We start from the raw sequence: 12025 nt of genomic DNA, 5'->3' as shown, positions 1-12025 counted from the left end.
CCAGTACAGGGTGCCAGTGGTGATTAAGGACCTACATTAGACCTATGGATATTCCATTTTCTAAATAAGTTTCCATCAGAAGAGGCCTTTGTAATTTGACAAATCTACAGTAATCGCATTCCCCTCTTCATGATGGAACTCCCAGGGGACTGGGTCAATGGGAGGATTTTCTTATTTGACACTTGGGCAATTTGAGCTTGTGGAAAAACTCTTAGGTATTATTTTTCTGTCTTCACTAGTATTTGCAGCACCTTCCAATTGAGTATCCTCTGTAGATACAAGGGGAGATTTCTAAAGGCACAAATAGACTTTCAGTAGTACTTGGGAGGCTTAACTGCCTTTGAAAATCGCCCGCTAATGTGTAGGTTACCTTTCCTTCGTTAACTGTTTCACTCTGGTACATCACTGTAGTGGTGTGAATAGATTGTTCTCCCATCAAAGAGCTTGCACATCTGTCTGGCTGGTGATGCAACCATTCTGAAGTAATCTGCTCTTCTCCCCAGCTCCCCTCCTCCTCCTCTCCCCAGCTCCCCGGAGTCCACTGCTCTACTTTTTACAACATCATCTTTATTTCCCTCTATGTACCACCACCACCTCCCCCACTGTTCCTGCTTTCACTAGCCACCCACTCAATCTGACGTTCCCAACTCTGATCCGCCTGCTATTTGTTGCTGTTCACATATGCATGCAGCCCGTAGTTTTCTCGCCTCATACCAGGCTGCCACTCCAGCGCCACCAACCCAATGGCCTGGAGTTCATTACCTTTCCACCCCCTGTCCCCACACCCAGCTGGGTTTTTAGGGAAGATTTTAAACAAATTATTTCAGGAATAAGTAATGGAATAAAAATGAGTCAAATACCAATCCATGGGCAGCTCACTGGATACCTGGCAACCAGCTGATACATTGCCATTTATTGTTTCCTTTTTCATGATCCTTCAGTCAGTTGTCTGTCCGTGCAACACAACTCATATTGAAGCCAATCAGAATTAACTTTGCAAGTACTATTTTGTGAGATGCTACCAAATTCACTGTAAGAATCCAGATATTACGTCAGCTGCATTCCCTTCCCTTCTTCCATGGCTTTTAAAATGGTATCAAAACAGTTAGCATGTTGTTGAATCTTATTGTTCATACCTTATTCCAGAACATGCCTGTGTTATTCACAACTTAGCTACTTCCTTCATAATTCCATCTATACCAGCCCTTAGGAATGGAATGCCCTTCTTAAAGAAGTCCTTAGTTCACTAACTTAATGCCCCTTTGTAACAGAGTGGAGACTCACCGGTGCGGCGCCTCCTGTTGGTCATCTGAGAATTAGTTCTTTTCCAGCCTTGGAGCACCATCTGGTGGCTCATCTGCCTCAGGTCCCTCCCAGACCCCGGTGCACCTTTACCTCAGGGTTCTGCCCCAGCAGTACCCCCACACTTTGGGTCTCCCCTCCCAGGGGAACCCCCAATCCTCTATACCCACCTTGCCTCAGTGGCTATTGCCAGTCATCACCTAGCCCCCTCTCACTGGGGCAAACTGCAGTCTGTAATGGCCACTCATCATTGGCAAGGGGTCAGACCAGCTGCCTCTACCTATTTTCAGGCTGCACCTCCCAGTGCCAGTACCTGCATAGGCCTTTATCAAGACCTCAGCCTGGGAAGTTGCCAGGCTGGAGCTCCCCAACTCCTCTTGCCCTTCCCCAGCACTGCTCTGGCCAACGTATCCTTTGCTCCTTCAGGCAGCTAGGTCTGTCTCTCTCCAAAGCTAGACAGACTGACCCAGCTCCTCCCTTAGGCCTCCTTATACTCCCAGCCAGGCCCTGATTGGCAGCCTCAAGCCCGCTCCTGATTGGCTGTCTGGGGCAGCCCTTTCCCAGGGCTGTTTTTAACCCCTTCCACACCGGAGCGGGGTTACCACCCCGCTACACCCTTAGTCCATAATCCTTTCCTCCTCCAAATCCCTCTTCAAGACCTAGTCTATCATGGTAACTACAGGAAATAGACAACTCATAAGGGCTAGGTTAAGAGGCAGTTCTTTATAAATTGTATCTTTATTCCTCTCCCTCTCCCTCGCCCTTCATTTATTTTTTGTTGTCTTAGATTTTAAGGCCTTCAGGGCAAAGGTTGTGCTTTATTGCATCTCTGAAGAGCACCTAAAACCTAGAGGACGTATCACAATACAAGTAGTTAGTTGGTAATAATAAGAGCACATGCCAGAATTTCTGAATTATACAAAAAATTTTCTTCTTTAGTTTGTAGTTCTCATTGTCTCTATATCTAGGGTGCAGCATAAGTATATATTTTAAATATATAGAATACTCACCATTACAAAATAAACATCTCTGGCCTGTGTAATGGAGAGCTCAGACTAGATTATCATAGTGGTCATTTCTGGACTTAACTATTGATAAATTCATAAGTTTTACTGTACTGGACAGTGATATTTGAGATACCACAGTTATATTGTAGTCAAAGTGTCGGGTGTGATAATTGCTGGTAGATGCTGACTTTGTAATGGTGACAGCTCTATGCCATGTTTAATATTCGTGTATACTAGGTATGTTTTATATAAAAAAAAATTCTATACATATGGGTATATATCCTATACCTACAAAACCTACTGCAGCAAATTGTTTATACAGTAATGATGTAAATGTTATTTTCTTTTCAATGATGTTAACACACTCAGTGCACAGTGGACTCCACTGAAAAGTGAACATTTAGTCACAGAGTAATAACTGGTATACCACATTTATTTCTTATTTTAGGGAAATGGAGTGGCATCTCCGATACCAAAGCTTGATGATGGGGGGGGGGGTGAAGGTTGACTTTTCAGTGGCAATCACTGAATAGATAATGCACACTATAAAATGTCTATATGTTGATATCATGTGCAGATGATTTATCTATTTTTGACTGAATTTAGTTTAATAAATAGTAGAGGGTTATAAGTGATTTCTAAATATAAAAACTGAATCTACGACTCCAAACTCCATTAGCTTTCTTCTTCTAACTACATTGTTGTGAACTAAATAACTTTTTAAAAACATAGACTTAAGTTTTAGCACCCTGGCAGTTAGGAAGTTTTTCCTAATGTCCAACCTAAACCTCCCTCACTGCAATTTAAGCTCATTGCTTCTTGTCTTATCCTCAGAGGTTAAGAAAAACAATTTTTCTTCTGCTTGTAACAGCCTTTTACATACTTGAAAACTGTTATCATGTCCCCTCTCAATCTTCTTTTCCAGACTAAACAAACCCAATTTTTTCAATCTTCCCTCATAGGTCATGTTTTCTAGACCTTTAATCATTTTTGTTGCTCTTCTCTGGACTTTCTCCAATTTGTCCACATCCTTCCTGTAATGTGGTGCCCTTCAGTTGAGGCCTAATCAGCATGGAGTAGAGCGGAAGAATTACTACTTGTGTCATGCTTACAACACTCCTGCGAATACATCCCAGAATGATGTTCGCTTTTTTTGCAACAGCATTACACTGTTGATGCGTATTTATCTTGTGGTCCACTATGGCTCCCAGATCCCTTTTCGCAGTATTCCTTCCTGGGCAGTCATTTCCCATTTTGTATGTGTGCAGCTGTTTGTTCCTTCCTAAATGGAGTACTTTGCATTTGTCCTTATTCAGTTTCACCCTGTTTACTTCAGACCATTTCTGCAGTTTGTCCAGATCATTTTGAATTTTACTCCTATCCTCCAAAGCACTTGCAACCCCTCCCAGCTTGGTATGGTCCGCAAATTTTATAAGTGTGCTCTCTATGCCATTATCTAAATCATTGATGAAGATATTGAATAGAACCTGACCCAGAACTGATCCCTGCGGGACCATGCTCATTATGCCCTTCCAGCATGACTATGAATCACTGATAAGTACTCTCTGGGAATGGTTTTCCAGCCAGTTTTGCACCCACCTTATAGTAGCTCCATCTAGGTTGCATTTCCCTAGTTTATTTATGAGAAGGTCATGGGGGACAGTATCAAAAGCTTTACAAAACTCAAGATATACCACGTCTACCGCTTCCCCCCTATCCACAAGGCTTGTTACCCTGTCAAAGAAAGCTATCAGGTTGGTTTGACACTATTTGTTTTTGACAAATCCATGCTGACTGTTTATCACCTTATTATCTTCTAGATGTTTGCTAACTGATTGCTTAATTATTTGCTCCATTATCTTTCCAGGTACAGAAATGAAGCTGACTGGTCTGTAATTCCCCAGGTTGACCTTATTTCCCTTTTTATAGATGGGCACTATATTTGCCCTTTTCCAGTCTTCTGGAATTTCTCCTGTCTTCCATAACTTCTCAAAGATAATCGCTAATGGCTCAGATATCTCAGCCAGCTCCAATCAGACTACTCTTACGTAGCGCCCCCTCTCCACTCGGTTACCTTCTTTAATGCCAGTCTACTTACAGGTTTTGATGCACAGATCTGGGTTTTTCTGGATCCTGCCACCTACTGAGCAGGGTGTATCTTCTTTATTTTTCCCTATGAATTTATTTGGCGGTGCCTCCACCCCCCTCGCTCCTTCCTGGCAGGGTCACCAGGGTAGCTTGGGAGGAAAATCCTAACCACAGGGTAACCCCCACTTACTTGCCAGATAGTTGGAGACTCCCAAGAAATAACACAAATACATACAACATATACAACACAGTAATTATATTAAACAGGAGACAAATATAACATAACAGGGTAAAACACTATTCTTAGGGTCACCGGTGCCCACGCTGATAATACGCATGACTTTCCCCAGTCACGTCACCTGATGTAGCAAATGTAAGATTAGTGTCCCGTACGTACGCATACTTTGTTGGGGCCCGTGATGACCTGTGACCACAATATCTTCTCTGCAGTGGTTTAGCAGTGTGGCTGACTGGGTTCAGTACAGCCCAAAGCATAGGAGCTGACTCTGTGGGTGCTCTGGGGCTGGAGCACCCACGGGAAAAAATTTCACAGAGGTTTTCCAAGCTCCCCCCCAACTCACCTCCTCCTCTGAGCATGCTGCGTCCCCACTTCTCCTCCCAGTGCTTGCCGCCGCAAAACAGCTGTTTTGCGGCGTAACAAGCTGTGTGGGGGAGGAGCGGGAATGCGGCGTGCTCAGGGGAAGAGGCGGGGCCAGGGCGGGGATTTGGGGAAGGGGTTCAATAGGGGCAGGGAGGGGGCGGAGCTGGGGTGGGGACTTTGGGGAAAGGGGTTGGAATGGGGGCGGGGCAGGGTGGAGTTAGGGCAGGGCCGGTTGGGGGGGGGTCGAGCACACACTGGTACTACATTCATTAAAAAAAAGTATATCAGTGTTTGGCTTCACCATTTCATGTGTAATACAGCTTTATTACACTAAACCAACTGTAAAAATAGAACAAAAAAAACCCTATAAGGAAGCAGAATAGCTGATTATTAAATAGTTTTAAGGAATGGTTACTAAACTGTCTCTTCTGTCATGGATATCAGAGCAAGTAGGGAGTGTGATCCAAAAGCACGCAATTCTACCATGAGCTAAATATTTTCAGTTAAACCCACAACACACAGAATCATGGGCCCCAAGTCTGCTCTTGTGGAAAAGACAAATTGTGCATTAATTCACATTTTGTGGAGCATATGTAAAAATCCGTCTTAATGTCAAGAGAACATGTATCTTGTTAGTGTCTTTAATAAAGGATATTTTGGAGCCTGGTTTTGTTTGCCTCTGTCTGGTGTAAGTTAATTTTTATGTGTAGCTCTAAAAAACACTTCTGGTGTCTAGTGGTAAACTTCATGTCTTTTAACTTCCTCCCTTTAAACAAATCAAAATGGTTGGGTTGTCAGATTTCTTTTGCCTCCTTGGGAAATGCTTTGCGGTCAAAATAAAGTCTGAGAAGTGTTCATTTTATTAATGTATCAATTTATTAATGTAGGCCAAAAAGCACCTAGATACCAGAGCGATAAACACTTTTTTAATCCTTGCAAAGGGAGGGAGAGAGGATGAACTGAGGAAAATGGAATCCACTGAAAACTGATTCTGCTGTGAGCTGGAGTGGGAATTATTTTTACACTACCGGAGCATTGTGCATGCTCTTATAAATACTGTCTCAAAGGACTAATATTTTTCTGTGTTGTGAAGCTCCTCTTGTAGAAGATTACCAAGCTCTGCAGAAATAGATGTTAGGTATTGCTCTTGCCCTGCAGAGAACTGTCTTACAGGAACAGAGCTCCCATCATGTGCTGAGAAGTTCACTAAGTTTTGAGTTGTGCTAGAAATCATCAGTACAATTTTCTCAGCACTTTCAAACCTTCCTCTGAAAATGTGAAATGCCTTTGGAGGCTCACACCAAACCTGTGCTCATTCTCCTTTCAAGGTTTAGGGGCCCTCTGTGCATGTGACTGCTAGCAACTGGCAGCAATTTGCACTCATTTCAACACTTCCTCTTTGGCAGTTCCAAGGTCAAGAAATGCAAACAAGCAGGCCCCACCCATCCCTTTACAACTTGACTTCTCAGTCCTCTGCATGTGCAAGTGACAGCTGTTGCTGAATCGCCAAGCCTTTGGCACCTGTGGTAAAAACTGGCTCATAGAAATTAAAAGTTGAATAATAGCGACACAAAGCTGGAGTATCGCAGTGGTGAATCAGGCCTGCTTTCCCAAACTGCCAGTGGTGCACGGTCAGCCTGGAATCTGCAAGTCAAGCTGTGCTCTCTCATCAACAGTTCTGCTCCTGCTATACAAGCCAGTTGATGTGGAATCCAGCTCACTCGCTCTTTCTGATACTGTGTCTGCAGTGCTGAGAGGAGTAAAAAGGAGCAAAGCCTTTTTGTCACTAAATTCAGCAGCTGTGCTATAAACGCACACTTGGAGCAAGTCTGAGTTTTAAGAGCTGTCATTTTTGCACAGTCACTTGAAATTTGCACTGTAGATAACGGTCGTGATGACTGCTGGGTCAAGCAGTTCCTGTCTGTCAAAAATACCAAGAAACAACTTACCTATTGGTCTGTATTATGTACTATACTGTAAACTAAGTTCAAAAGTCACTGATTTTTTTTTTTGTCTGAACAAATGTCCCTAATACATTAAAAATTAGTCCAAATATCAACCTGGCCTTCCAAATCCCCTCTTCCTTCTGATTCTCTCTCCCCTTTTTGCTCCGTGCCCTATGCATGCACACTCGGTCACTATCTTTTACCACAATATAATTACCAGACATTGCTCTGTGGGCCCCTGGCTTCTTTTTCAGCTTGCCAAGTCCCCTCTCTCCCCCAGGATTTGCTTTCATCAGGACAGGGGTTCTGAGTGCCACCCTGATAGCAATGAATCAGTATTTTTATTTTTTCAACCTGTCCCATGTGAGTCAGCTCGTTGGCTATAAATCACAGCCTTGCTGTTTCACTTTGAAAGGAGAGATCCGTTTACCAGCTGACTTTGCTGCTGCTTTCTGTATTGGCGTATCCAAACACCCTTCTTTTAAAATGACTACAACTTTGTGACTAACATTTCCAGACTGCATTTCTCAACTGTAGCCTAGGATTTATTTTGGCCAGTTTCCTGCTATATAATATATACTGTTCATGCCAGCCCATGGCAAAACTCATAATTAAAAAAAATAGCGCAGATGTTCATCGTAAGTTGTTCTGCTTACTCTACCTCCCCGGCACCACCTACTCCTTCCCCTGCTCCCCTTTCGTATTACCAGCCTACATATACCATATTTGCTTTTTTATTTATTTATTTATTTTTACATGGGGTGGTGAAACTTTCCATTCCCTGGCATGTTGTGTGGAGTGGCTGTCATGAAATGGCAAGCAGACATGTTTAGTGGATTGCCTTGCATGCTAGAAGTTCAATTTTACCAGTGCAAGAAAGTCCAGCTGGCTACAGTCCCATCCCCAAATCATTTCGGGCCTCTTTTCACTGTCACTTACACCACTGACTTCAGTGGCACTGCTCCTGATTTATGCTTAAACGAAGAAAAGGAAGTTTTGAAAACTTGCAGTTACCGTCTGCTGCTGTGAGTTTACAACTTGACTCACCATTTCAAATCTTTCGTGGATTTCTTATACCTTCCTTGCAGCTTTCTCACCAGTGGGAATACACTCTGATTCAGTTCCTCATTTGGTTTGTGTGATACCCAAATTACACACAGCACACTGCATGCATTTGAAATACATGTATCTAATGGAACGTGTTCCTTTTTTTCCATGCTGCTTCCTGCAAAGGGGAACAACAGAGTAAGTTCTTTGTCCTGTTACAAACTCCCTTTCTACCCTTCCCGAAGTGTTTTGTCAGAAAAACAAATGTTTCTGTTCTGGTTCTCGTGCAACTATAGCCTAGAACGTAGGCTGTTTTGAACAAAATAGTGTTGCAAACTCTGATGCAGAAAGTTATATTTGCTAGAACTATAATGGCCCTTCTGTTTCAGCTTTTGGGAAGGAGAAGTGTTTTGTGTTGTTCAGGGCCGGTTTATAAGGCAATTCAGAGTGATACTTATATAGAAATAAAATTTTGTTGGGAATAAAGATTATGAAGGTATAGAAATAAAGACCCTTTTGAGGAAAGGTTACTACAGTCTGATGAAAATCATTACAGCTGGATTTTTTTGACCATACATCAAAGCTTGTATTAATGGGCAGTTATAAAAATCCAGCACTGAAGTCTTAAATAACAGATTTGCTGGCGTTGTTGGCTAAGCTGAACTAGATCCGTGTACTGGCTTTGAAGGTGCCTTAAAATGGATGGAGGAGGGTGGGGTCAACATTTGACTTGGCTTCTAGACCCTTGATGTATTCCAGCTGGACGGCAGCGGTAGGGTGTGGGAGAGGGAGAATTGAAATATGCCTGGTAGGTTTTGTGAAACTAAGCAGCACATAAAAAGAAAGTTTTGCTAATGTTGAGCTGATAAACTAATAATCTAGCAGTTCCCAGACTTAATACATTTCTAAATACTTGTTATACCATTTTTACTGATCCTATAAGTGAATACAGCACCTCTCACACACTTGAATATAGTGCAGTGAAGACTGTCATGCAGTAAAAAGTTAGCATGTTACGATTGCTTCTTTGTGGGAAAGGGGCCAGCATGTTAACCCTTTGGAAGGAACGTTATGGAGCAGCAGTAGCCTCCCCGTACTAAAGGCTGAAACTAGCTTCCAGTAAAAACCAAGGAGTCCCCTGCAATGTTGCCTGCTGCATCTCATCCTCGGGTAGAGTTTTTCTGGGAAGTTTGGAAAGATCGGAAAAGGAATTTTTAATGTTATGATTGGTGAATTTACCCATCCTTCACTTTCACAGTTTTTCTTACCAGTTTTTGATTCCTCATCTCTCCATAATGGCTAGGCTTAGAAACTCCACGCTTGGTCTATTTTGTTGGCTTTGCTGGGGAGAAGTGTCTCCCAGTACTTTCAGGGGAATGGTGGAGGGTGGTGTGTTGCACGGGAGGGGGTTGACATAAAGAGCTGGGTTTGTCTGTATGGATAACACTTAAACTATCAATACTATATTAAACATTTATAATCTGAATTTACCTTGTGCTGACTGTAGGCGGTGCTGCTGCCTCAACTGCTGAGCTGATGTAGAGGGAGAAGAGTTAGGTTGGGGCTGAATAGGGTGCCATGGAGGGGGATGGGACTGAGAGGGACATGGTCTGGGGGTGATCCCGGGGGGACATATGGAAGAATGGCATCCCCTCATCTTGTAATGAGGCAGCAGGAGGTGGCATCTCGAGTGGGGACAGTATGCTGATACCATATGGCAGGGTGCATGAAGGCAGGTGAAGGGGATCCTAGGAGCTTAGAGAGGATTATTAGCTGGTGCCCCCCCCCCCCCAAGCCGCAAGCAAGAGCTACATGCTCATTGTAGACTCAGAATCATTTCCCCTCTTGAGGTCTGGTTGCTTAACCAAAAGGTTAATTTCAAAAGTGCAGTGCATGAAGACTACCCCCAGGTTTGAGTCCTAGGTCTCCTGCCTCAGGATCTGTGTCCCACCAGACCCTTCCTCTCTCTGCCACAGGCCATTCAGGGTGCAATCTAATTCATTACACTGGCTCCAGTGAGGCAGGATGTATTAACCTGCAGGTCCCAGCACCTATGGCAGCAGTAGACTCCTGCCATTCTGTTATGGGGGACATGGAATGGTGGCAAATGAGAGGGGGGAGAAGGGATAGGGTAGCATTGAGGGGAGAGAGGTGCAGTTAAGAGATGTAGCAAATTTGCCAGCAAATCATAATCCTTCATTGTTTAGTGTCATCCCACCTGCTCTTTACGTTGCTGCCTAAGACTTGCAGAACTGGAAACAAAGAGCAAAGCAAAAAGTTTCTAGGAGATAATAGAAACCTATTTCTTATTCAAGGGATGGATTAGCAACAGTCTTCTAGGAATTTGTTTTTATTTTTTATTTTTGCATAATCCTTAATGTCTCTGGGATTACTCATACTTAAAGTTGTATGTGCCGGAGTGTTTTGCTGGACCAAAGCCAGGAACAGATCACATAGGATGAGGCGGATGAGCCAGATCTCATGCAACATACAGAGACAAAACTCCGTATGCATCTTTACGTTAAAACTAAACTCTATTCAACTTCCTTATGCACAGATGTGCAGAGTAAGTAGAACATTGAGAGATCATTAGTGACGCCCTCATTCTATCTCTAGCGCTGCCCCTTCTCCCCGTCCCTTCCCCCCACCAAAAAAAATCCAGTTAATGGATAAGAAAAGCCAGGACACCTTCACAAAGTCCATTTTATCACATTTGGTTAAATTAAAATGTATCCTAGGCACTAAGCTGCAGATTTTTAAAGGCATTTACCTTTAAATACGTTTAAAAATCTGACCCTGTGTTCTCATCAAATTTTTACCACAAATTCCCAAGCACTAAAACTGTTTTTTGTAAAAGTTCACAAACTGTTAAAAGTGCATTTCTCCTCTTCTCTTTATACTCTAAAATGGCTGAACTGCTTTTGCTTAAACTTTCAAAAAGAAATGTAATTCTGAAACCAAATGAGAAATTTCAGCCTGAGCAATACAAGTTGGACATACCGATAAGGGTAGTACATTGTGAGGGTGTTGTGACTGCAGTGTAGTTACACTGCAGTTACATTACAGCTCTGCGTCTGTTGTGAAAGACATGGGGGACTGATCTGTAATAATTTAGTCATAAAATCACTCACTTGGTTAATGATATAGTTACTGTATAGCTACATTGGGTTATTGGAATTCTTTATTGTATGCATATGTTGGTTTAGTTTAATATCTGAGCTGTTGAAAAACAGCTATGAAGGCTAGACAATGGCTCCAGATAAACCCTCTCCTCAAAAACAGGCCAGGAGGCTAGGAGACGCACTACCTAAGCTATGAACGGTGAAGAGACTACTGAGAATCATAGAAATGTAGGGCTGGAAGGGAGCGTGAGAAGTCATCAAGTTCAACCCTCTGCACTGACAGGAGTTTGTCCAACATGTTCTTAAAAACCTCCAGTGATGGGGAATTCCACAGCCTTGGAAGCCTATTCCAGTGCTAATTACCCTTATAGTTAGAACGTTTTTCCTGATATCAAACCTAAATCTCCCTTGCTGCAGATTAAGCTTATTACTTCTTGTCCCACCTTCAGTGGACATGGAGGACAGCTGATCACTGTCCTCTTTATAATGGCCCTTAACATATTTGAAGACTATCCGCTTCCCACTCAGTCTTTTCTCAAGACTAAATGTGCCCAGTTATTCTAATCTTTCCTCACAGATCAGGTTTTCTAAACCTTTTATCACTTTTGTTGCTCTTCTCTGGACTCTCTCCAGTTTATCCCCACCTTTTCTAAAGTGTGGCACCTAGAACTGGACACAGTAGCCTAGCTGAGGCCTCACCAGTGCCAAGTAGACCGGGACAATTACCTCACTTCTATGACATACAACAATCCAGTTACTGCACCCCAGAATATTAGCCTTTCTTGCAACTGCATCACACTGTTGACTCATATTCAGTTTGTGATCCATTATAACGCCCAGATTTTTTTTAGCAGTACTGTCTTCTAGCCAGTTCAACATTGTGTAGTTGTGCGTTTGATTTTTCCTTTGTAA

The 12025-nt window shown here is 42.8% G+C and overlaps 1 protein-coding gene across 5 annotated transcripts in view; it reads left to right on the top strand.

Moving 5' to 3' along the window:
- DNM3 (dynamin 3) overlaps positions 1-12025 on the top strand; it is a 301949-nt gene that overhangs the window by 223615 nt on the left and 66309 nt on the right. Inside the window, exon 18 of one of the 5 annotated variants that reach the window (XM_074960901.1) lies at positions 3272-3378. The exons of the other annotated variants lie outside the window; for them this stretch is intronic. Within the exon in view, the coding sequence (XP_074817002.1) occupies positions 3272-3349 (78 nt within the window). The 3' untranslated portion in view covers positions 3350-3378. Of the gene's footprint in view, positions 1-3271; positions 3379-12025 lie in introns of those variants that run through there. 5 annotated transcript variants of the gene reach the window in all.

This window comes from Natator depressus, chromosome 8 (genome assembly GCF_965152275.1).
Source record: "Natator depressus isolate rNatDep1 chromosome 8, rNatDep2.hap1, whole genome shotgun sequence".
NCBI lineage: Eukaryota > Metazoa > Chordata > Testudines > Cheloniidae > Natator > Natator depressus.
This window is presented reverse-complemented; position numbering and strand designations above follow the sequence as displayed.